Source organism: Octopus bimaculoides, chromosome 2, assembly GCF_046866305.1.
Source record: "Octopus bimaculoides isolate indiv1 chromosome 2, ASM4686630v1, whole genome shotgun sequence".
Lineage (NCBI taxonomy): Eukaryota > Metazoa > Mollusca > Cephalopoda > Octopoda > Octopodidae > Octopus > Octopus bimaculoides.
In genome coordinates, this window is record NC_142929.1 from 76504020 (window position 1) to 76529631 (window position 25612).

Sequence of the window (25612 nt, forward strand, 5' to 3'; positions counted from 1 at the left end):
CAACACCAGTTTATTTTATGACTGTACAGTATTCATTTGAAATATAACCAGACATTATGTTGGTTTTACATTATATTATCACAGGAAGATAAACTTTAACCCTTTTAATACTCTAGCCAAGACTACCTTGGATCCCATGATGCAAAGTTCCTGTTTTAAAGTGTTCCAAATAAAAACCTTCCTCCAAAATTTCATATTAATTTCTGTTCAAACACCAGTTTAATAATGGCAAAGTTATTTTTACTAAATTTATTATTTTCAAAATTAATTAAAACAAAGGCAGTCTATTTCAACAGAAATACATTAACAAAAGCATTAAAACACTAATGAGAAATGTTCTCAATCCACTTTTACAAGCTTGTATGATTGGGAAGTCCATTTGTAGAAGTATTTTTACAACCACATACCCTTCTTGCTACACAATCATGAAGAAATAGCGGAGACTATTTTTGTTCAATTAGAGACACAGGATCTGTGACTTACAAAAAAAGTACATCACAAAGAACTGTAGTATGACCTGGATTTGCAATTGTGTTCACCTGTATCTTTATCTTTATGATTCTATCACTCCCTTTTCATACACACTCATGAACCTACCTATCTAGCCACCCACAATTCTGTTCCCATTCTCTCTTTATCCCCCTTCTTGTACCTTGTGGGTATGCCCTGATACCTCGTCTTCACCATCCTTATTCCTTTTACTGCTGGGATAGCCATGTATTTCCTCAACAGCAAGACACCCGTTCTTGTCCTTTTTTTTTTCTCGAGGAGTTTTGTTTTGTGTAGTTGTAAGATAAGAGAAAATTCTAATAATTAGCAGTAATTTACAGCAAAAATTTCAAGAAGTCAGAGGACCAATGGAACCCATGCTTTAATGGCCTCCACTTCCTGGAGCTAGCTGGTCTTGTACCTCCACCAGCCAGGCACTCCTCATCCACTCATCTCTCATCACCCTTGGTATATCAATTCCTGCATCAACCAATGTTTCCAATCCTTCTTCTCCAGTACATCATTCCACTGGAATTTTCTAGCTCAGGTGTTTCTTGTCAGTGTTGACCCACTGTAGTTTATACAGAACATTAAAAAATATGCTCAATAAGTAGTACTGATCAGTTTTAATACCAGTGTACATGTACAGCAGATTTACAAATTGTGCAGAGTAAAGTAGGGTTAATAACTTAAGAAAAGAGAAAAATGAAAAACACTAGCTTACCTCAGTAAGTTTCTCTGCTTTATTTAGAAGCTTACCATCATGACAGATGTGGCATTTTGACGTTTTAGCATTCTGATGGTTCAAGTCCTGAAAGAATGAACCATAATATATTGTTTAATAATACAATTTAAATCCAATGCTAAACTCAAATTCCTGATTTCAGATGAACCTACAGTTGTATACACAACAAAGACTTTGTTACTAAGATATATACACTTGGTATGTTTTCAAGAAATCAACTTTTAAATAGATGTTATGTTTTATATGAAGAATACAATGCAACTAAATATTGTATTGAGTATTGGTGGGATGAGGTGGTGGAGAGAACAGATTATAAGAATGAGATTAGAGCAATTAGAATTTTTAAAAAATTGAGATTAATATTTAGTAGGAAACATATGGAAGTGAGATGTTAGAATGAAAGACTGGGTGCAATATTTGGTGTACGACTTACAACTGCAACACAAACCAAAAATCCCAAGTGTTTCACTTGTTGCAATAGAAAGAAAGTACTTAGCCTAGAACATGATGATGATCAAGAAAGCAAAGGACCAAAAACTCTTTTACCTCCAAAATTACAGCTAAACTTTCTATTCCTCTTCCAAGTTAGATACTAATTTCCCAAAACTTCTATTTACCATCCACCACCCATGATAATTCTGAAAGTTACACTTTAAAAATCAATGTCTTTGATTCTAATTGCAGACTTCACACAATAGAACCCCTTCCCAAACATTCTTCATTCCATCAATTTACTGTGGAAATATTCCCAGTTACTCCAAAATGCAAAGATAGCTGATTCTGACAATGTTCCTTCTGCTACACACTTTTTAGGACACTCTCTTAGATTATATATATATATACCAGTGGCTTCTCACATTGAAAACATTAGGAAAGGCAACATTGGCCTTAAGATCAACTGAGCCTTCAACTATATCTGCTATGAGAACTTCCTAAGTTAATATCTAGGGACACAACACATCTCTAATGTCTTGGATCAGAAGTCTACTGCCAGACTATTCAACTGTAGCATATCTTCCCTAGCAACAACCCTCTGGCATTCTATTCCTTTTAGTGTTTTCACTGTGGGCATCAACTTTGAAAAATTCAAGCCAAACGTTAATTTCATTGACCGTACAAATGTGGCCTGTACTGATCATGATCACCACTTCTTATAAAAAGAAAAAATCTTTCTAATCTTGGCATAAGATAAGCAATTTTGAGAGGATGAGGTAAGTTGATTACATTGACCTTAGTGCTCAACTGGTGCTTATTTAATTCACCCTGAAAGGATAAAAAGCAAAGTTGACTGGTGGAATTTGAACTCGGAAAGTAAAGAGCAGGAAGAAATGCTACTAAGCATTTTGTCAGATGTGCTGCCAACTTACTACCTTATTTCTTGCACAAAATAATAAAAACAAACAAACAAAAACAATGTTTTAAGCAAGAGGGATTAAGAGCACAATTTTTAACAGAAATCAGAGTATAGATACAATATTTATAAGAAAGAAGTTATTAAAGCAATGGTGAAATTGCAGTAGGAAAATAGGCAGTAAGTTTTTGGTGGTGGATCATTTACTCTTCAAATGGATGTTTTTTTTTTTCTATCCAATACAGTATAGGCTGTTGATGTTCAAAGAAGGTACACATCACAAAGCTGATTTTGTTACTCCACAGCAAATGAATTTGGGTTTTGTAATAACAACAATTACTTCTTGGTTCCAGAAAAGATGTCCTTGTAGTTTTGGAAATGGTACCAGGAATAGTTGCTATAGATGGTAAATCACAGAATGTATAAAATTCGGCTGTCTGGAAGTTAGAATATATTAGCAGAAAGTGGAGGTGTAGGGCCAAGCTTTCTGAAATAACGCTCATGGATGGGTGTTGATAATTGAATTAACAGTGGTAAAAAAATATGGTGAAGGGTTGCAGTTATAAGTATGAGATAGGAGATACTTAAACTAGTAGTGGACAAGGTGTAAAGAAGAGGAGAAAGTAAAGAAGATTGTAGAATGCCAAGTACACTACAATTTAATTATGTACTGTTGGTATTTGCAATATATGAAACAGACCCAGAAATTATTTCCAAGTATCACAGAATTCCACCAAAAGATTTTCCTGTCACAGTTTATCAAAAAGATTTCCAAATATTATCATTAGTTTCTATAACTTGGTAGGTTTTAAGATCAGTTATGTCCCATCTGGAAATGTGTTGACTCTGGCCTTTAGGTGCATGTATCGGATTTTAATTAGGCAGAAAAAAATATTCAGGTATTTATACTGATATGATGAAGACACATACCCTATGGTTAGGGTGATGCATTCACAATCACAAGATCATAGTTTTGATTTTTGAGCAGGATGGTGTGTTGTGTTTTTGAGCAAAACACTTCATTCTATGTTGCTCCAGTCCACTCGACCATAATTGAGTAACCCTGTGACAGACTAGAGGAATGTCATGACCAGTCATTTATACACCATGGAAACCTGGTAACTAGTCCTAGGATCTCAAGACAGTATGTATTGACATACTGATATGAGAATAAATAGGTTTAATCAGTGTAAGCAGTGAGACCACCAGTTTTGAGAAAGAGTTGAGGTTACCCTAACCCTGGACAGATTTTCATCTTAATTAAAGCCTTAAGTTATGTACCTGTAGTATATATACTACAATATTGATTAAAATTAGCGATAAAGTAGAAGCCATTTGTCTGTAGTTTTCAGATTAGGAAGCATTCTGAATTCAAAACATCATAGAATCAATGTGAGAAGAATGCAAAAGAATTGTTAATATTTGATAGTAAAGCAGGAAGCATAACTTACTGGCATTAGTAGCAGGATACTGGAGATCAAATCATTTTGATTAAGATAGGAAAGGAAGGAGATGACAGAGGAACACTTAGTAAAATGCATAGTAGCCATTTTGAAAGAAAAATTAACATTTTAGCTGGGTGCTGAATAAAAGCCCTTTTTCCACCCAAACAGTTGCTATGAGGTGGTTGCAACTGATGATACAATATTAACATTTTGATAACAACATATATCATTTTGAAAGTTTCAAAAGTTGTTCTTGTAAAGCAAAATTCTTATGTCAAAATTTTCTTTCATAAGGAACACAAAGAGCAAAAATCATTCGTTCCTTCATTTCATTTAAAAGGCTGTTTTTCCATCCGTGATAACATGGCTAAAATGGAAGGTAACTGAGACAGGATTTTTATGGTTGGATGCTCTTCTTGTTACCAATTCTTACCTGTTATTTCAAGTAATGAATTTTTTTTCTTTTTATTTTCCGAAAAATTCAATGTATGAAGTTAGTGAAAGGGTTAATAGGAAATGCCAACAAACAGCACCAGTTGCTATCTGGCCACAGACAGTGACACAACCATTTGTGGTTGACATGCCAACATTGACATCAATGATAGCCATAGTTCAGAATAAGCTGTCAACTTTCATAAGTAAAGATACACACACAAGGGCACACACACACATACATACACATCTATATAACAAGCATCTTTGTAGTTTCCATAAACCAAATCTCATCACAAGGAATTGGTTAACATGGGGCTGTAGTAGAAGATACATACTCAAGGTGCTGTGCAGAGGCATTGAACCTGAAGCCATATAGTTGAAAAGTGGAAGCCCATTTGTAGAAATAGCACAATGAGAAAAAAAAAACCCATTTTGCAAATTTCTACCAGAGCAATGCCATTTAAAAGGCAATAAAAAGGTAATATAACCAGAAACATACATCGATTCGGCCTTGTAAACGTTTAATCTCATCATCCTTAATTTGCATTTGATGTCTCCAGCTATCTTCCAAGTTTCTGATCCGTGTATTTTCCCAACGTTGTTCATCCATGGATTTTTTCCTTTCCTACATTTTCAACAGATTGCAGTAACAAAGCAAAAAGTATTGTATTCATGCAACAAAAAAAAATATTAAATTTTATACATGAGGACCAAAGAGTCAAACTGCCATCACAGAAATCCACCCCACCAACAAAAAATTCCACTAGCTTTCAATTCAAAAATAAAAATAAAAACTTTTCTACTATTGGCACAAGGCCTGAAATTTTGGAGAAGGGGTTAGTTGATTACATCAACCTCAGTAGTTGGTACTTATTTTATTGACTGTGGAATTTGAACTAAGAACACAAAGATGGATGAAATGCCATAAAGTATTTTGTCTAGGATGCTAACAAGTCTGCCAGCTCACCACCATAATAATAATAGTTATCAAAACTATTTTACAGAACTAAGTTGAAAGACAGATGATCCAAAATTGAAATGACAAATTTAGCTACCATCTTTTATTTCCTAGTGAAATGTAATTCATGTAATATGTTTTGTCACTTTTTCAGGATTTATCAATCCCTTTTTACCTTTTGCTTTATATATCATCATCATCATCATCATCGTTTAACGTCCGCTTTCCATGCTAGCATGGGTTGGACGATTTGACTGAGGACTGGTGAAACCGGATGGCAACACCAGGCTCCAGTCCGATTTGGCAGAGTTTCTACAGCTGGATGCCCTTCCTAACGCCAACCACTCAGAGAGTGTAGTGGGTGCTTTTACGTGTCACCCGCACGAAAACGGCCACGCTCGAAATGGTGTCTTTTATGTGCCACCCGCACAAGCCAGTCCAGGGGCACTGGCAACGATCTCGCTCGAAAATCCTACAGGAGCCAGTCAGGCGGTACTGGCAACGGCCACGCTCAAAATGGTGCATCTCATGTGCCACCCGCACAAGAACCAGTCCAGGGGCACTGGCAACGATCTTACTTGGCTTGCCGGGTCTTCTCACGCACAGCCCATTTCCAAAGGTCTCGGTCCGTAGTCATCGCCTCGGTGAGGCCCAATGTACGAAGGTCTTGCCTCACCACCTCAGCCCAGGTCTTCCTGGGCCTACCTCTTCCACGGGTTCCCTCAACTGTTAGGGTGTGGCACTTTTTCACGCAGCTATCCTCCTCCATTCTCACCACATGTCCATACCAGCGCAATCGTCTCTCTTGCACGCCACAACTGATGCTTCTAATGTTCAGCTTTTCTCTCAAGATACTTACACTCTGACGGGTATTCACATTGACATTACACATCCAACGGAGCATACTGGCTTCATTCCTTGCGAGCTTACGTATGTCCTCAGCAGTTACAGCCCATGTTTCACTGCCATGTAGCATGGTTGTTCGTACGCATGCGTCATACAGTCTGCCTTTTATTCTGAGTGAGAGTCCCTTTGTCGCCAGCAGGGGTAAGAGCTCTCTAAACTTTGCCCAGGCTATTCTTATTCTAGCAGCTACACTTTCAGCGCACCCACCCCCACTACTAACTTGGTCGCCCAGATAGCGGAAGCTATCGACTACCTCTAGTTTTTCACCCTGGAATGAGATAGAAGTTGTTTCCTGTTTGTTTGCAGTCTTTATTGCACCTGAACATCTGCCACAAACAAAAACTAACTTGCTAGTTAACCTGCCTTTGATGTTGCTGCACCTCTTATGTGTCCATAGCTTGCACCGGGTACATCTTATAGAGTTACTACCTACTCCTTTTCTACATACTGAGCAGGGCCATCTACCTGAAGGGGTTTGTGTTTTATCTACCTTCCTACTTATTAGGATTTTGGTTTTAGCTAGGTTGACTCTAAGGCCCTTCAATTCTAGACCTTGCTTCCACACCTGAAACTTCTCCTCTAGTTCTGATAGTGACTCCGCAGTTAGGGCAAGGTCATCAGCATAGAGGAGCTCCCAGGGGCAACCTGTCTTGAACTCCTCTGTGATTGCCTGGAGGACTATGGTAAATAATAGGGGGCTGAGGACGGAACCTTGGTGGACCCCTACCTCTACCCGGAATTCATTGCTGTACTCATTTCCAACCCTCACCTTACTGGCAGCATCTCTGTACATGGCTCGCACAGCTCTCACTAACCATTCTTCTATCCCAAGTTTCCTCATTGACCACCAGATAAGGGATCGGGGGACCCTGTCAAAGGCTTTCTCCATGTCAACGAAAGCCAGGTACAGAGGTTTATCCTTAGCTAGGTATTTCTCCTGCAACTGTCTCACTAGAAATAAGGCATCAGTAGTGCTTTTACCTGGCACGAACCCAAACTGCATCTCATCTAAATTGATTCGCTCCCTAATTAAGTTGGGCTATGACCCTCTCTGTAACTTTCATAACCTGATCTAACAGCTTGATGCCTCTGTAATTATTTGTATCTAAAGCGTCCCCTTTACCTTTGTAGCAGTTGACTATGATGCTGCTACACCAGTCATAGGGTATGACTCCTTCGTGTATCACCTGGTTCGTAATACGGGTGACTAGGCTATATATATATGAGAGAGAGAGAGAGAGAGAGAGAGAGAGAGAGGAGAGAGATATGATTTATAAATATCTTTTTTTTTTAAATTTACCTTATTCTAATTTAATTTTTTTTTACCTGTAAGATGCATGACAAAGTTTGATTAACTTGAATTGTGAATCATTACCATATGTGTTTCTGTGTATTTATGTATACATATGAGGTTATCTCATTAAGTTGATGACATGTATTTCATTTTCTAGTTTTCTTCGGAGACAAACTTCAGTTATTTCATTCTGTTTTACCTTTATGGTAGACCTATCTTATGTGCATTTTGTTCAACTGATATATAATACAGTAATTTGCACAATTCTTCCCTTTTATAAAAATTTCATTGTATATTCATTGAATATTAGCTAATAACTCATTTTCTATACCAATGTTTAAACAAAATTTTATGTAATTTTATATTTTGTTGAATTTACCAGTATTTACTTGTGATTAGATTTGCTTCAAGACAAATTATGAAACAGATTTGGTTAAAAACCTTTTGTTAAATTGTGTTCCAAAAATCACAATATGTTGATTAATATAAAAAGTTATTGTTTTATTAAACCAGTCTAAATTTGCAATTATTTTAGAATTGAAATGCAGAAGAGGTATATTTTGGTTAGAAATATTGTAATGAAAGGGTTATTTTTTTTTTTTTTTTTTGTCAGTAACATAGGAAGTTCTAAAACTCTAGTCCAGGAGTCCTTATTTGTTAATTACTATACTTGAAACTATATAAACATACAATCTAATCAAACTACACACTTATCAAATTATTGGACAAGTTGCATTCCAGTAGAAGTGATGTAGAGCATCATTTATATTGAATATAAATTGGGATCACCTGATAAGTTAGGGGGTGGATAGAATCATGCAAACAAACATAAGCAATTTTATGAAAAAAGAAAATATGATTTATACATAAGATAAACAAAAACAACAATAACAAACCATACCAAATTTGGAATACATCCATTACAGCTATAAAAAAGAAAAAAAATTTTTTGTTTTTACATCCTGAAATTAAAAATGTAAATTGATTTTATACATTATATTTAAAGTTCAATCTTAACTAAAGAACTTAGAACTCAATTTTTGTGTGTGCATCTGTATGTGATTAAAAATAATCTTGAAAAGTAAATCAATAAAACAGATTAATCGAGGGCTAAATATAATGAGTTTCCTAATTTAAAATCTAATATCATATACTCCTCTTTAAAAAAAAAAACAACAACAAAAAAACTAAGAATGTTAAATGATTGTCTCTACTTATTTATATCCCTTTATTTTTTAAAAGCTTGACATTTTGTCTGTAGTAGGAGCCAAAGACTGAGAATGAAGTTTAAATGATCACCAACATATATATAATGGTGCCAGAGACTAACAAGAAACTGGAAAAAAAAATAAAAAAATAAAAATAGTTTGAAAGAAAATGGGGAGGGGAGGCAGGAAAAGGAAAAGGTACAAGAGAGAGAAAAACTGTTATCTAGCTTCATGAATATGTATAAGAGATTTCAGCTTCACTTCATTCATACACACTGTTTGCAAATAAGTTGGTTTGCTGTCAGCTTTGGTATTGGTGTGAAAATGCTGCTATGAAGGTAGCACAAAACCAAGCATACACGTGAATGTAAACCCACAAATACCACATGCATTCTTTTCCATACATATGCTTGCTTGCATGCATGCATGTATAAATACATACATTTACATAGGTTTGGTGTTTTATAATTCTGAAAGCCTGAAGATGTGTAATCAAGAAGAGGCATTTTCTCATTGCCTACTGTCAACAGCTATTCCAATTTTCCTTTTCATCATCATTGTTCTAACATCCATTTTTCCATACTTGTATGGGTTGGACACAGTTAAGGCAGATTTTCCAAAGCCAGATGTCTTTCCTTTCACTGACCCTCACTTGTTTCAAAATAGGGTATTTTTTCCTGTAGCTGGACATGTTTTCACAGAAGCTTGAAAACTAGGGACACTACTTGTATGACAGTGACACTTGTTGACAACAATCGTGATGTCAAGACAAAGGAACACCAACTCACACACATACACAAGACAGTTTTCTTTCGGTTCCTGTCTACCAAATTCACTCAGGTAACTTTGGTCAGCTGAGGATATAATAGAAGACACTTGCCTAAGGTGCCATTCAGAGGGATTGAATTCAAAATGAAGTGGTTGGAAAGCAAGCTTCTCAACCACACAATCACATCTGTGCCTTATAATAAAAAAGTGGTCTACTACAATGGCAGAGGTCTATAATTGTGTGTACCTAAATGGTGATCTTTGAATCAGAAAATATAAAATGAAAAGGAAAAGCATCTATGGTTTGGTAATCCATGGAAAACATGCCAAAGGCAGGGGTTGACAAATCCCTCATGTCATTGACACTTCTATGGAATCATTAATAACCTTTGACCATACCATTATGTAAATTTCTAAAATGAAATTAAAAAAAAGTGTAATTCATAAAAATTTCTTGATATAAAAACAATAATTCTTTCATTGTTTTGCGCCTTGATAAAGAACATTAAAAAATCAGGAGTACTATACTGACGTAGTTGTAATATTTAATGTGAAATATGTGTTTGGTGAATATGAGGAGGTACCCAAAAGTAACTGGAAACATTCTCTGTGGGGAAATCACATTGTAGTTCAGGCTTCTGCTGCTAGAAGCCACTTGATGTGAGCCACAATCATCAGTCTACTGAGCAGTGGTGTTGAGTGAAGTTGTACTGGCATGTGGTTTGTTTTTGTTTTGCAGTGCTTTTCCCAGTTTGTCAATTTTTGCAATAGCTGAAATGAGGGAATAGCATACTTCAGACAGCTTACAAGGATGCTGCCATGAGCAAGACACAAGTTTACAAGTGATTTCCAAGCCTTAGGAATGGTCACTTGTTGCTCAAAGACCAACCTCATTCAAGACGACCGTCAACCTCTCAAATGAATGAAAGCATCTTGGAAATTCATGAACTGATCTTGGAGGGCTGTCACTGAACAATTGATGAACTTGTTGATATGACTGGTGTTCTGGAGCTCTTGCCAACGAATTTTGAGCAAGGAATTGCAAATGAAAAGAGTTGCAGCAAAATTTGTGCCTCGTTTGCTCACAGAAGATCAAAAGCAGTCACAACTGAATGTGTGTCATGAACTGAAAGAATAGTTGGAAGTTGATCCAGACCTTTTTTCAAATGTCATCACAGGTGATGAAAGCTGGTGCTACAGAATTTGCAAATGTGGAATAAGTGAAGAATAAAATCAACAAAGGTGTCACTTCTCAAAAGATCTAGCACTGCTTCAAACAGTGGAACATGTGTGTGGACCAATGCATTGCTTCAAAAGGAGAATACTTTGAAGGTAATAAAAGTGTAAACATGTGAAACTAAGTGAATAAAATAATGCAAAATTCCAGTTTCTTTTGGGTATCCCCTTGTACTAGTTATTACATCAATTTTCGGAAGGAAATTTTTCAGATTTAGCCAGTAAGGACAAGTGTATGCATGTCCTTAATTAACTTGCCAATGCATCAGCTGGAGCTATATATTTATTAGGTGTATGTCAACAATGCATAAACCTGCTAAAGTATTTTGAATTTCCACATTGTATTTCAGATGAGCTTTTTTAAAATCAAATTTTTTTTCATATGAAAAAGACAGTTTGTTCTTAATGCTCAAAATCATTGCAGATGTTTATTGACCCCATCGGATAGCCATGTGGACAGAAGGGGTAAATACTGAACACTTTGCCAACCCTGGCCATAAGGAAATAGATCTAAATTGTCAAAGTATCTAAATTATCATCATCATCATCATCGTTTAACATTCGCTTTCCATGCTGGCCTGAGTTGGACAGTTTGACTGAGGACTGGCAAGCCAGGAGGCTGCACCAAACTCCAATCTGATCTGGCAAGGTTTCTACAGCTGGATGCCCTTCCTAATGCCAACCACTCCTAGAGCATAGTGGGTACATTTTACGTGCTACTGGCATTGGCCATGCTTGAATGGTGATTTTTACGTGCCACTGGCATCGGCCATGACAATAATCTCACTTAACTCAACAGGTCTTCTCAAGCACAGCATATTGCCCAACGATTGAAGGGTACTTTTAAATGGGCTGGTTATGTGACACTGACATCAGTTATGGCTATGATCTCACTTGGCTTGCCAGGTCTTCTCAAACACAGCATATATCCAAAAGTCTGTCGCTTGTCATTGCTTCTTTGAGGCCCAACGTTTGAAGGTTGTGCTTCACCACCTCATTCCATGTCTTCCTGGGTCTACCTCTTCCACAGGTTCTCTCCACTACTACGGTGTGACACTTCTTCACACAGGTGTCCTCATCTATACGCAACACATGACCATACCAGCACAGTTGTCTCTCATGCACACCACATCTGATGCTTCTTATGTTCAACTTTTCTCTCAGGGCACTTACACTCTGTCATGTATGCACACTGACATTACAGTTCCAGCGGAGCATACTAGCTTCATTTCTTTCAAGCCTACGCATGTCCTCAGCCCATGTTTCACTGCTGTGTAACATGGCTGTTCACACACATGCATTATACAGTCCACCTTTCACCCTTTGTTACCAGAAGAGGAAGGAGGTCTCTGAACTTTGCCCAGGCTACTCTTATTCTAGCAGCTAGGCTCTGAGAGCATCCGCTGCTACTGACTTGGTCAGGAAGGTAATGGAAGCTATCATTTTCCCCCTGGCATGTGATGGAATCTGTTTTCTGTACATCTTTGGAGTTTATTGCCACTGTGCATCTGCCACACACAAAACTATCTCCCCAGTTTACGTTCCTTTGATATTGCTGCACCTCTTATGTGTCCATAGCTTACACTGGATACATCTTATGGAGTTTCTACTTACACCTTTTCTACAGATTGAGCAGAGACATCTACTTGAAGGGATTTGTGATTTGTTTGTCTTAGAAAAATATCTGTTTAATGTAGAGAGAAAGAGAAGCTAAAAATTTTTATCATTTGATGTAAAGTCATGCTTGAGAATGAGAAAACCACATGCAAAATAAACAAAAAAACTTTTTAAATAGAGAATAAGGAATAATAAAACTTGTTGTTAGTTCATTAGATAAGATGAGGAATAAATAAGATCATAACTAAAAGGAAATTTAAATTTCCAAAGTGAATATAAAGTAGCCAATTACCTTTTCTAATCTGTCTTTGGCTTTCTCCAACTGCTCTTGAGTGCTCAACAAATGTTTTTGACATTCAATCAATGTTCGATCTTTATTGAACAGCTGCTTCACCATCGCAGAATTTTGGCCTTCCAGCACTTTAATTACTTGCTTCAGCTCATCCAATTTTGCACTGAAAGTTATTAAAACATTAATATATCTCAATAACACACGCACATTTTAATTGGCCGAAAAGTTACAAAAGAGACTCAAGAGCTGAGAGTTTCATACATTATGCTTTACATCTATACAGTGTGAGGAGAATGATCTAAGTGGAATGAAACTGGAAGAGGAAAATCAAAGAAAATATGGACAGAAGTACTAAAAGCTGATCCCAAGATGTTGAACCTGACGAAGGAGATGACATAGGAACACAACTGACAAGTTGCTGTGTTGGAAAGGAATTATCCAAATAATGCAAGCATAGAAACAGATGTAAAACTGAAGATGATAATTTAGACACACACTCAATATATGCATCTTCAGTTGTTGTAGCTGATCCAGAATTTATTTACAAAGCCATTAGACATCAATATAAGCACACTGCACATACAAATGACAAAAACACCTGGAATTGCAACAACTTCAATATTCACAGCTTACAAACATCTTAGAGAAAGCAGAGCATAAACATTGAGAGTACTAAGAGGATCCACATGTCCAACACTAACAACAACACTTGTGTACAAACAATTTATTAACTTTTAAAGTTGCAACAAATGCTAGATTTTACAATCATTCACAATTTCTTCTGACAACCTCATATATAACCCAAAACTGCTTCAACAAGACTAGTCTCCTTCTTCAGAGTCAGAAAACACTTGAGCTGCAAACAGTTGTTAATTCTCTGATGAAACACTGCTATTGCCGCATTGCTACATCTACTAACCTCTTAGACTGCAATCAAAAGAAGACCAGTCAGATAATTGAGAAAGGCTCAACACCAACATACCTCATTCCTTAGTCTACAGACATCATGTCTCTTCTCTCCACCTTTCCAACAACTATAATGGCCTCTGCATATCAAAGCTAGCTAATTGCATTCTCCCTTAATCCAAGTCTACTCACTTCTCCTGGTTTTAATCAGAGACCAGTCCTTACTTCCCAAAACACAAACTCTATGAAATTCAATTCCTGTCTACAGTTTTTCCTCAACTGTTGACATGCACATATCCAAGTTAAACCTCAATCAATCTTGTCAGTCTTACCAGTCTTGGAGAGCTTGATAATGGTCAATAGCATTACCCCTTTCTTCTGGCTAAACCATAAAAATTTTGTTTCTTCTAAAAAAAACGGGCAATGAGAAGATACAACATACCCAGACTGCTCTCCTACACACATAACAAACTAGTTCAGAGGTGAACAACTAAGCTAAAAGTTTAGAGTTCAACCTCTACTACTACTACTGACGTATTATAATCTTCAAGATATCTTGAACAAAACAGCTGATCCCAAGATTAGCCTCTACAGAGCAACCTACCAAGATAACTCGAGACTGAATCTTTCTTCATAAAACTGTTTTATTGCTTTATATATAGCCTCTCTCAAAGTTGGCTCTGCATCTGCACATGTAAATTGGGCAAGAATTTTACAGGAAGATTGGCAGTTTCTTGAATCTCCACCAATGTTTATCCAAAGGGAAGGACACTGACTTGGGCTGGTAGAGCCTGGCACCAGTGTCATCACAGGAATTACCGTCAGAACACAACAAACCAGAACAGATACCACAAGGTATCTTGCACATCTCTCTAACAGTTCTGTGAGTCTACTTAAACTAAATTAATACTGTTTTAACTTACCCTAAAGGGATGAAAAGGCAGGCAATGGTGACTTTGGTGGGATTCAAACTTGGAGCACAAAACACTTAAACAAATGCCATAAGACAATGTATCCAATGCTCTAATAACTGCCGATTTATTTGTATATTTAATTACTATTAAAACTTCTTATATTGATCAATCAAAAAACATTTCATAATTTGCTGTGTCTGGGGAGAGTCATTCTTTTTTAGTGCCTTATTATTAACACACTCACTGGTAAAATTTCCACTCATTAAACTCTTTTACTCGTTTCAGTCATTTGACTGTGGCCATGCTGGATCACTGCCTTTAGTCGAAGAAATTGACCCCAGGACTTTATTTATTTTCCCTAAAATTTTCATTGTGTCTTGCAACCTTTTCAATAGTTGTTGACTATCCGTTATCTGAGCTGCGTTCTTTTTGTTTGTTTGTGCGCATGTGTGTGTACGCATATGTATGTATGCAAATATGTATGCATGTATGTCTGAGTGTGCACATGTATATAAGTATGTATGTGTGTATGTATATGTATGTATTCTGCATATTCATGCATTTGTGTGTGAGTGCATGTCTGAGTGTGTCTGTGTATGGGTTTTTGCGACTATGTACTGTGTGTGTGGATGTGTGTCTCCATATGTGTCCTTGTGTGAAGTGAAGTGTGTGTATATGGTTACATGTTTCAGTCTTCATTTGCACATGTATGTGTACTTGTCTGTTCATATTACCTATGTACCTATCTGTCTGTATGTCTATCTGTTTACATTCATATCCATTTACCTACATACATGTGCATATACATATACACACACGCACATACACATCTACATAACAGCCCACTAACTATTCTACCTGTATATAAATATAAACTGTAGGTATGAGGGTATGATACCTATTACATATATTTACTATTTAGTACTGGGGATGTTTCATTTATGAGCATGCACTCCTGTATTTGTCTGAGTGTTGGGTCCTTTGGGTGCTTGGATAAAATGCGGAAGTCAAGTTGACCCAGGTTGCCGTCAAGTTGACCCAGGTTGCCTCCAGGTTGGTCCTTGGCATGTTGGTATTAACTTTTGACATGCAATTTTAACTTTAGAAGATGATTTCCTCACCTTTATTTTCTGAAAAAACATACTATGCAGCAAGCTCTAAAAAACAATTTCAAGAAGTTCTTTGTGTGTGTGTGTGTGTATATTATGGAAGTGTACTTGCATAGCAAATGTTTTGATCTGATATTGTGTGCTGAAACTAAAGCAATTATAGCATGGAAGACACAGGTTAGCCATTCAGAAACACACAAAGAATTAACTTCATTTAAAAATATATTTGTAATATGGTGACCTGTTCACAGACAAAAAAATTTGACACACTATTGCAAATAAATGTTTAAGTGAAGCTAATGGCTTTTGTTTGTTTCTGAAGCTAACCCAGAGTTATTGTAGAAAAAACTTGCCCAAGGTACTATGTAGTGGAACTGAACCAAGATCACAAGGTTGGGAAGCATGCTTCTTAACTACACAGCTACACTTGCATCTGAATATTTCATATACTGAGAGAAAAATGTTTCAATTTGACTCTAAATGAGACAGACATTAGTATTTCTGGTGTCAACAGAATGAAAAATTACAATAAAGTGGAAGAAATTTACATAAACAAATAACTGTATCACATGGCCAATTTATCCGATATTTATGAGAAATAAATTCTTAAATTTTATTAACATTAAGATTTTGATTCCTTGTCTGATGTATCTGTTCAAATTTTATATTGCCAATTTAAAAAAAAATTATTATTTATTTAGTTTGCATTACATTTTACTTAAAATTTCATATTATATCAACAAAGTATTCATTATATTTTCAAGCCAACAAAACTACTTTCACAGCATCTTAAAAAATATTTGTTTATTTATTAATGGAAATTATAGGCATATGGCCTAGTGGTTAGGATGTTTAGCTCATGAGTGTAAAGTTGTGGGTTTGATTCCAGGACCAGGTTGAACTATTTTATTGTACTAGTTTACTCAGCTAAATGCCAGTGGAGCTCACTCTCTCCAGCTGTTACATCCTTGATGTTCCACTAGGTCTAGAGTGGGAGGGCTAAGAGGGTGCCTATGTCTGCTTCTGACTACATGGACACAAAACAACTAATAAAAGTATAGTACAAGTTACCAGGTCATGCTTGGTTATTTTGAAAATTGTATGATAAAAATGCACATTTTTAAAAAAACAATTTGATTCTTGAGAAGATGTAAAAATCCATATAGGCAGCATTGAAGGGTCTGTCTGTCCATCATATTCTACTTATATTTCTGTTGATGTATGTATTGATCTACTCTAACAATATCGACAAACATTTAAACCAAATAACTAAAAAAAAAAAAAGAAACTAAATAATTGTGGTGCTCCAGCATGGCTTCAGGAACTGGGCTGCTACACATAAAAAGGTAAAAGTAACATCCACACAGCTATTTGCTAAGATCATTTAACTTTTCTTTAACTAGGTTTCAATATATCTAGCCATCAGTCTTTCTATCTTCTATCTGCCAATGAATCTATCTATCCACATAGATACATTGATGAGTTGAAGAGATAGAAGTGGTTGAATATTAAAACCTGTGACAACTAAACTTTATTTTTATTGCCTGTCACTATATTATGCAACGTTTAAAATCATGCCACTGCTTTCTACATCTGCATTCCTTTCAGTCAACACTCACTCACACAGATTCTCTCTCTTTGCCTCTCACTTTAACTATACTATATGCCCCTGCACTTACCATGTTTATATCCCTCTTTCTACTTCTTTCTTCAACTAATTAACCACACAATGTAATAGCAATACCTTTCTCTTACCTCTCAGCACTAACACTCTCTTTTTTCATTCTTCCCTTGAACTAACCACTTGACAACATCTTAGTGTAATAACTATTATCAGGTCATCCCATAAGTTCTGTCCGAATTTTGAATAAAGAAAACAAGTGATCAAATGTTATGTTTTATTCGAATTTAATCATCAATGTACTTTCCCTGATTATCTATGACTTCCTTCCATCTATTTACAAGCTTTTTAATCCCATCAATGTAAAACTCTTTTGGTTTCAAAGCAAAGAACTTTGAAATGTCAGTTTTGACCTCCTGGCTTGCGAAAGTTATATCCCCCAAATGATTCTGTAAACTATGAAACAAATGGTAGTCTGAAGGAGCAAGGTCAGGAGAATAAGGTGGATGAGGAATTTTTTTCCCAACTAAGCTCTTCAATCTTCTGTGATGTGATCTTTGCAGTGTAGGGTCGTGCATTGTCCTGATGAAACATCACTCTTTTTCTATTCACTAAAGTGGGTCTTTTTTTCTTCAAAGCTTGGTCCAAATGCTCTGATTGCTGACAGTAGACTTGAACACTGATTGCTGTAATAGGTGGTAACAATTCAAAGTGAATTACTCTTTTGCAATCCCACCAGATAGAGAGAAAGTACCTTTTTTCCCATAAAGTTCCCTTCTCGGTTGTGGTTGAGCTCTTACCCTTTTACCAAGCCACTGTTTACGACATTTAACATTTCGATAGAAGATCCATTTTTCGTCACCAGTCACAAGTCTACCCAAAAAGGGTGAAATGAGTTCGCTAGAATGGAGAGAAGAGCAGATGTCAACTCGGGATTTGCGGTTGCTATCAGACAATTCATGAAGCACCCATTTTCCAAGTTTAGGAACCTTTCCAAGTTGTTGAAGATGACAATGAACAGTTGTATGGTTTGAACTAAGCTTTATTGCCAATTCTTCAACTGATAATGCAGGATTTTCTTCAAGTAATACCTCAAGGAGCTTATCATCAAACTCAACTGGACGTCTTGTTCGATCTTCCATCTTCAAGGCTGAAATCTCCACTTCTGAATTTTGTAAACCATCTTCTGCAAGTTCTTTCATTCAAGCATTCTTTCCCATAAACTGAGTGTATGTTTCAAGTTGCTTCAGCTGCAGAGTTTCCTTTTTTGTACTCAAATGCTCTTTGGATACTTCCATGTTAGAAAGGGTTTTAATCAAAGAAATTTTAATTCTATTATTCTGTAAAATAATATTTAATTAGTTTAAATGTACACAAATGCATAAAAATAATTTTAAATTCCGCTAGACATTCTAAAATACTATTAAATTTCATTCAATTTTAAAAAAGGTAAAATTGGACAGAACTTATGGGATGACCTGATACTTTCTTCCTACCTCACATTGTTAACACTTCTCTCTCTCTCCTTCTCTTGCTCTTCACCTCTCCCTTCAGCTAACCACATCACAGTGTAATGCATACAGCCTTAGCATATTAATATATAGATTATAGAGAAATTTTGATAATAACGAAACACTGGTGAGCAGAGAGTACAAGGAGTAGTCAGCACATACTATCAATTGGATTTGGGTTAGGGTTGCAAAGGTGGATGAAAAATACGTCATAGAGATTAAAGGATTAAGTAAAACTATCTTCATCTAACATCCCAGCCTATTTCACTTGTCTTTAATTCACAGCTACTTAGTTTACATTAGGAAATTACATTTCATTATATGCACTACTCACTTCAACCGTTCAGAAAAGTACAACAACAACAGCTGCTGCTATTACTACCACTAATAATAATAATAGTGATTTCAAATTTTAGCACAAGGCCAGCAATTTCAGGGAGGGGGAAGTTAATTGCATTGAACCAGTACTCAACTGGTATTTATTTTAATAATAATAATAATAATAATTTGCTCTAATTTTGGCACAAGGCCAGCAATTTCGAGAGGAGACGGCATGACAATTATATTAAACCTAATACTTGTTCTATATTTTATTGATCCCAAAAGGACAAAAGGTAAAGTTGACCTCAGTTGGAGTGGAACTCAAAACATTAAAAAACTGAGAAAATGTTGCTAAGCACGTTGTCCAATGTGCTGGTGATTCACTCAGCTCACTACTTAAACATTAATCATTCAACCACGGTAGTGGTTGTATATATTCTAAAGTTCACCATTTCATCAATCACAGCAGCTTCCAAGCTTCACCACTAATTCAGTTCTCAACTAAATTACAAACTGTTAATAGTTTTAAAGAGGACATTATGGTATAGTGTCCTCTTTAGTTTTAAAGAGCTATACTCTGGCATAAATAGTTTGAGATTTGGTTCAGTAGAAAAAAAGTTACATCAAAATATCTACAACCTCAAGGGGGGCAGTAAGGCAGATATTAATCTTCAATTAACATGATTTTTTAAATTTTAAATTAAAAGTATACTTTTCTTAGGCTTATATGATAGAAAAATGCATGAGGAATTCAGAATCATTAGTCGCATTGAACAAAAATTAGTAGAAAAACAGTTATGATGTAAAATGTTACTTCCTGACATTAAATTTTGTAAGAAGTAACGCTTAAGCAATAAGAATAAGGAATATATTTCTAAAATGAATGTTTACTTTCTAAGGTGGCGAGCTGGCAGAAACGTTAGCGTGCCGGGCGAAATGCTTAGCGGTATTTCGTCTGTCTTTATGTTTTGAGTACAAATTTCGCCGAGGTCAACTTTGACGTACAGATTATTTAATACATTTTTTTTAACTAAGCACTTTCAGACTTCCCATACTGGTAGAATATGTCACAAAGAACAGGGTTTATTCTTACCGTTTTTGACAAAATTTTTAGAAGCAGTATTTCATCTATTTTTACGTTCTGAGTTCAAATTCCACCAAGGTAAAACAAAATCTCATCACACAATCGAACCAATGAAAGAGCCTCTACCTAGTTGCTCGACACTAAAAAATAGCAGCCAAAGTATCCTCCTACCTAAATCACATGCCCACTGTATGTAATGTCCTAGTTTATCCCTAAAAAGACGGTTTGCTGAAGGCTGAAATGTCTTTGATGATACATTTTCAGTAACACCTGCACAATTTTCACTAAGAAAAAAAAAAAAAAAAAATTTGATTTTTTGCGTTGAATCAAGTACCCTGACCTCCTAATATGCTGCAAATCCCTTATTTTGGTTTGGAAATCATTGGAAATTTTTTTTTTCGTTGAATGAATTCCTGTGACCTTCTAATATTGCAAAATTAGGTTACTTAAGGCGAGCCTGGTAACTGATAGTTTTGGGGTCTTGCTGTTTGTAACTTTTCGTGAGCCTTGGTGCAACCAACAACATGGTAAAAATCCCTGCCATTAATTTGGTGTGGCTGGGTAATATCAAATAATTCAATCACAACATATATTCAAATTAAACATGAAAAAAACTGAAATATTATCATCACTTACATGGAAAAATTGAAATATTATCCTTCAGTATTTTATAAGGTAAAATCTTAAATTATTAATTTACACATTATTAATTATCTTATAACAGCGATGCCTGGAAAAATCATGGATTACATGGAAAAATGCAAGCATGAAAAGTCATATTCTTAAGATTATAAACCTAGAAAAGTACAGAACAAGTTATTACACTTGTAAAAGTATAGGACAAGCTATTATTTCTAGTAAAGTAAAGAATAAGAAACTTTTTACTTAAAATATTGCAGCTAAAATTAAAATTTGAATATCAAAACTTATTTTATTATAGTTTACAAATAACACTATACTTATTTAAGTAGAATTTGGCTAATTTACTACCTTAAATACAGAAAAAAGTGACTAATTAGACAAACTTACAAATTAACTGAACAGTTTTGTACAATAAATTTAAAAGATGAGAGCTGTAAAGAGGGATAAATTAGAAGAACTGGCATTCTTTGCTGCAATATTTTAAGTAAAAAGTTTCTTATTCTTTACTTTACTAGAAGTAATAGCTTGTCCTATACTTTTACAGGTGTAATAACTTGTCCTGTACTTTTCCAGGTTTATAATCTTAAGAATATGACTTTTTCATGCTCGCATTTTTCCATGTTGATAATGATAATAGTTATGTCATTCTCATCATCATTGTTTTAATGTCCACTTTTCCATACTTACATGGGCTGGATGGAGTTTATTTTGAGGCAGATATGCAATAGCCAGATGCCTTTCCTATTAACTCTTACATGTTTCCAAGTGAGATCATGTTTCCTCCATGGCCAGACATGTTTATGCAGAATATTGGAAATGACTGACATTGTTTGTACGACAGTGACACTCATTCCACACAATGTCAAGACAATGAGACACAAAAACACTCTCTCCCTCTCTGTCACAGAACCTCTAATTCTCATCTCTAACGTTCTGTCACTCACTTTTCACTCTGTGAGACAGAACCTGAAACTGTCCAGTTTATTGGTACCAACAACACATCTACTTCCTTTGGTTCTTTCTACATTATAAGTTTTATAAGTGAAGGTTTGCTCTGCACTTCAAAATAATTACTGCTATATAAATATTTACCAGTGATAGAAGCAATGAATGGATCTGCTCCAAAAATACATTTATTTCACAACCAGAGTTGTTCTAGATGAGAGGATTCACTAACAAATTGAGTTTATATTGGTGATTCCCAACAAACTTCTGAAAGGAAATGAGGTTGCTATACACACACACACACACACACACACACATATATATATATATATATATATATATATACACATAAAAAACAAAACAATATTGTTGAGTGAACTACAGAATATGAAATAGAGTAAATAAGTCAAATATAAAACAGCTGATCTCTCCAACACCAGATAATTCAATGAATCTGGACGGTTATAAAAACTAAACATTCTTGGTGTATTGATCACTACCAATCATATCAACCACTGGAGGATAGGATTACAATTCTGTATACGACTCTACATGTTAGAAGAAATTGATTATGTATTACACTACTTACTGGGTGATTGCACATTTGATGTCTTCGGCTTCACTGTTGAATTTATTGATGTCATTTAATATACTAAGGCCTTGCTTATGCACCCGGTCTTTGGCCTCTATTTCTTGTTCCAACCGTTTAGCAAGAACCTGTAAAGAATTAAGCGAAATAAAATATATAAGACCTAGCAGATCAAATTGGCCTGTATAGTTACACAGAAGTGAACAAACATTAGGTAAATGCATACACTATATATCATCATCATCATCATCGTCTAACGTCCGCTTTCCATACTGGCATGGGTTGGACGATTTGAGGACTGGTGAACCAGATGGCTGCACCAGGCTCCAATCTGATCTGGCAGAGTTTCTACAGCTGGATGCCCTTCCTAACGCCAACCACTCTGAGAATGTAGTGGGTGCTTTTACGTGCCACTGGCACGAGGGCCAGTTAGGCAGTACTGGCAACGGCCATGCTCAAATGGTGCTTTTTACATGCATGCTACCTGCACAGGAGCCAGTCCAGCAGCACTGGCAACGACCTCACTTGAATACTTTTTCACGTGCCGCCGGCACAAGTGCTAGTAAGGCAATGCTGGTATGATATGTAAGAATTTACACATGCCTATAAAAAACTTAAATTTAGTTGCTCTACACCTAGACAAATGATGATTTTAAAGGCTTTCTTAAATGCAACATTGCAGACACTTAAAGCCAAAATTTTAAATATTGATGACTCAAACATGGTATTGATCAATGTAACTTCTTCACATATTTTTTTCCCCCTTCATTCTTCTCTTTTTCCCTTTCTGTTAAAAATCAGCAAAGGAGGACAAGGAAAAAGAGGACAAAGAAGAGGAGGAATAAGGAGAAAGAGATGGAAGAAGAGGAGGAAAAATAAGGCGGAAGAAGGAAAAAGAAAACAAAAAGTAAAGAAGTAAGCAGATCAATGCCATATAGACATCCCAACTTTTTCTGTTGACCTTCACAAAGGTCAAGCAACATAAAATCCAAACTTGATTTTCATAAATCTACTTTTACTAACACAACTCTATATATACAACTATATATACAAGTTATTTTATCATCTGATGTTTTCGTTGTTTTGTTTCATATCAAAATTACATTAACAAATTATATAATATATTTTCACATTATAATAATTATGTGGTTGTGAGGTTAAAGGGCTTGGCTATTAACAAGACAGTCTTTATTTTCAACCTTGCTTATAACTATTGTATATGTTGTGTGTTCTGGAGTCAGACACGGTCAAAGGTTTCATTGATGTCAAGGTCAACACCTTCCACCTCAATATTTCACCTTTAGCTTCAATGACAAAGCAGACTGTCTGATAAACTGATTCTTGATACATTGGTTCTGTTATACTTGCTGAAGATAATTGTAATAATAGCAATAACCAACACAGTAAAGAGTTATCGTAGGAACAACAATAAAAGGGTGTGTTGTGAAGAAAATAAAGATTGTGATGGTGATGATTGTGGTGGTGATGATGATAATGGTGGCAGTGGTTGTGGTAAAAATGGCGGTAGTGGTCATGGCGGCGATGATGGAGGTGTTGGTGGTGATGATGGTGGAGGTGTTGGTGGCGATGATGGTGGAGGTGTTGGTGGCGATGATGGTGGAGGTGTTAGTGGCGATGATGGTGGAGGTGTTGGTGGAGATGATGGTGGAGGTGTTGGTGGTGATGGTAGTCATGGTGATGGAGGTGATGTTCTCCTCCTGCTCCAAGAAGCAAGTATATCTCAATAAAAAATTACAACCTACATTTGATTTATCTGCACAATTTGATAGATCTTTGGTCAATGAAAGTTTGTCCTCCTGCAGTCTCTGAATAGTTAACTCCTTTCTGTCAACCACATGCCTCAGCTCCTCCAGTTCTGCACGTAATAGGCTCTCGTTAGACTCCAGCTCATTACAGCGTTCTGCAATCTTCTGGTGTTCTTTGACATTTACAGTCAGTGTCAGCTTTACGTTAGATGGTTTACCATCATCAGAACTTTCATCAAACTCAGAAGATGTCACTCCAGATGTCACTCCAGAAGAATCCCTGAAAATAATTCAAGAAGAAAAGGTTTTTGTCTTGTTTAAAGAAAAAAAATAATAAATCAACAAACATGACTGTGTGGTGAAGAAGCTCTTATGGTTTGGGGTTCAGTCTCACTGAACAGCACTTTGGTCAATTAGTGCCTTGTGAATGAATTTGATCGTTGGAAACTGTGTTCGTTTGTCCCCCTACCACCACCACAACCACTTGATACCTGGTGGTGGTTTGTATACACTTTCATGATTTAGCAGTCTGGCAAAAGAGATCCCAGTGTTTATATTTTTTGATGTCTGGTATTCATTTTATTGGTCTCATTTGCCAACCACAAACTCACACATATATACATACACACACCATGGTCTTCCACACAGTATCCATCTACTAAATTCTCTCACAAAGCATTGGCTGACCTGGGGATATAGTAGAAGACACTTGCTTAAGGTGCCATGCAGTGAGACTGAACCCAAAGCCATGTAGTTTCAAACTGAGCTTCTTAACACAACCACATCTATGCCTAGGACAAAAAAAAAAAAAAAAAAAAAAAACTTTTGAATAAATTCCTGCGGAGCCATTATTTTATTAGTTCTACCTTAAGCACAGTGAATGATTTCTGAAAATTTAATTTCAAGTGGAAAAACCCTGTTACCTTAGTAATATACATACTTATCTTTATCACTCAACATCCAAGATAACATGAAACTAATTGACAACCACACTGAAGCAAGGGAAGAAATATGTCCATAGTTATACAATCATCTTCCTTTCCAGAATGTGTAGTAAGCTTCTACAAACATTAATAATTTGGGCAGCAAAGGTTTTTACAGCTTATTGCCAATCTTCACTTAGCTGTGAAGCTGGATTAAAACATGCTTTCTGTTAAACAAAACTGAAGTAATGAAACTTGCTTAGCAGAAACCAGCAGTCTACTTTTCTACTTTCTTAACAACATAACCACTGTATTCTTTTACTGGCTAAATATAGTCTCATCCAATAATTAAGATATCTTCTTTTACACACACACACACACATTCACATGTATACTACTTTCTATTTCTGTCTACCAAATCCATTCACAAAACTTTGGACAACCCAGGACTCTAGAAGACACTTGTCTAAGGTGCTGTGTAGTGAGACTGAACTTAAAACCAAGTGACTGGGAAGCTAACTTCTTCACCACACCACC

General features: G+C 35.9%; 1 protein-coding gene across 22 annotated transcripts in view; it reads right to left on the reverse strand.

The window, feature by feature from the left end:
- Positions 1–25612, reverse strand: part of LOC106874645 (citron Rho-interacting kinase) — a 351869-nt gene that overhangs the window by 148890 nt on the left and 177367 nt on the right. For 13 of the 22 annotated variants that reach the window (XM_089347064.1, XM_089347057.1, XM_089347060.1 and 10 more), the window contains exons 10-13: positions 24150–24432; positions 22387–22514; positions 12745–12907; positions 1214–1300 (exon numbers count right to left, since the gene is read on the reverse strand). In XM_089347064.1, coding sequence (XP_089203190.1) covers positions 1214–1300; positions 12745–12907; positions 22387–22514; positions 24150–24432 — 661 coding nt within the window. Of the gene's footprint in view, positions 1–1213; positions 1301–4964; positions 5091–12744; positions 12908–22386; positions 22515–24149; positions 24433–25612 lie in introns of all 22 variants that reach the window. The other 9 variants (XM_089347049.1, XM_089347055.1, XM_089347050.1 and 6 more) reach the window with 1 other exon arrangement.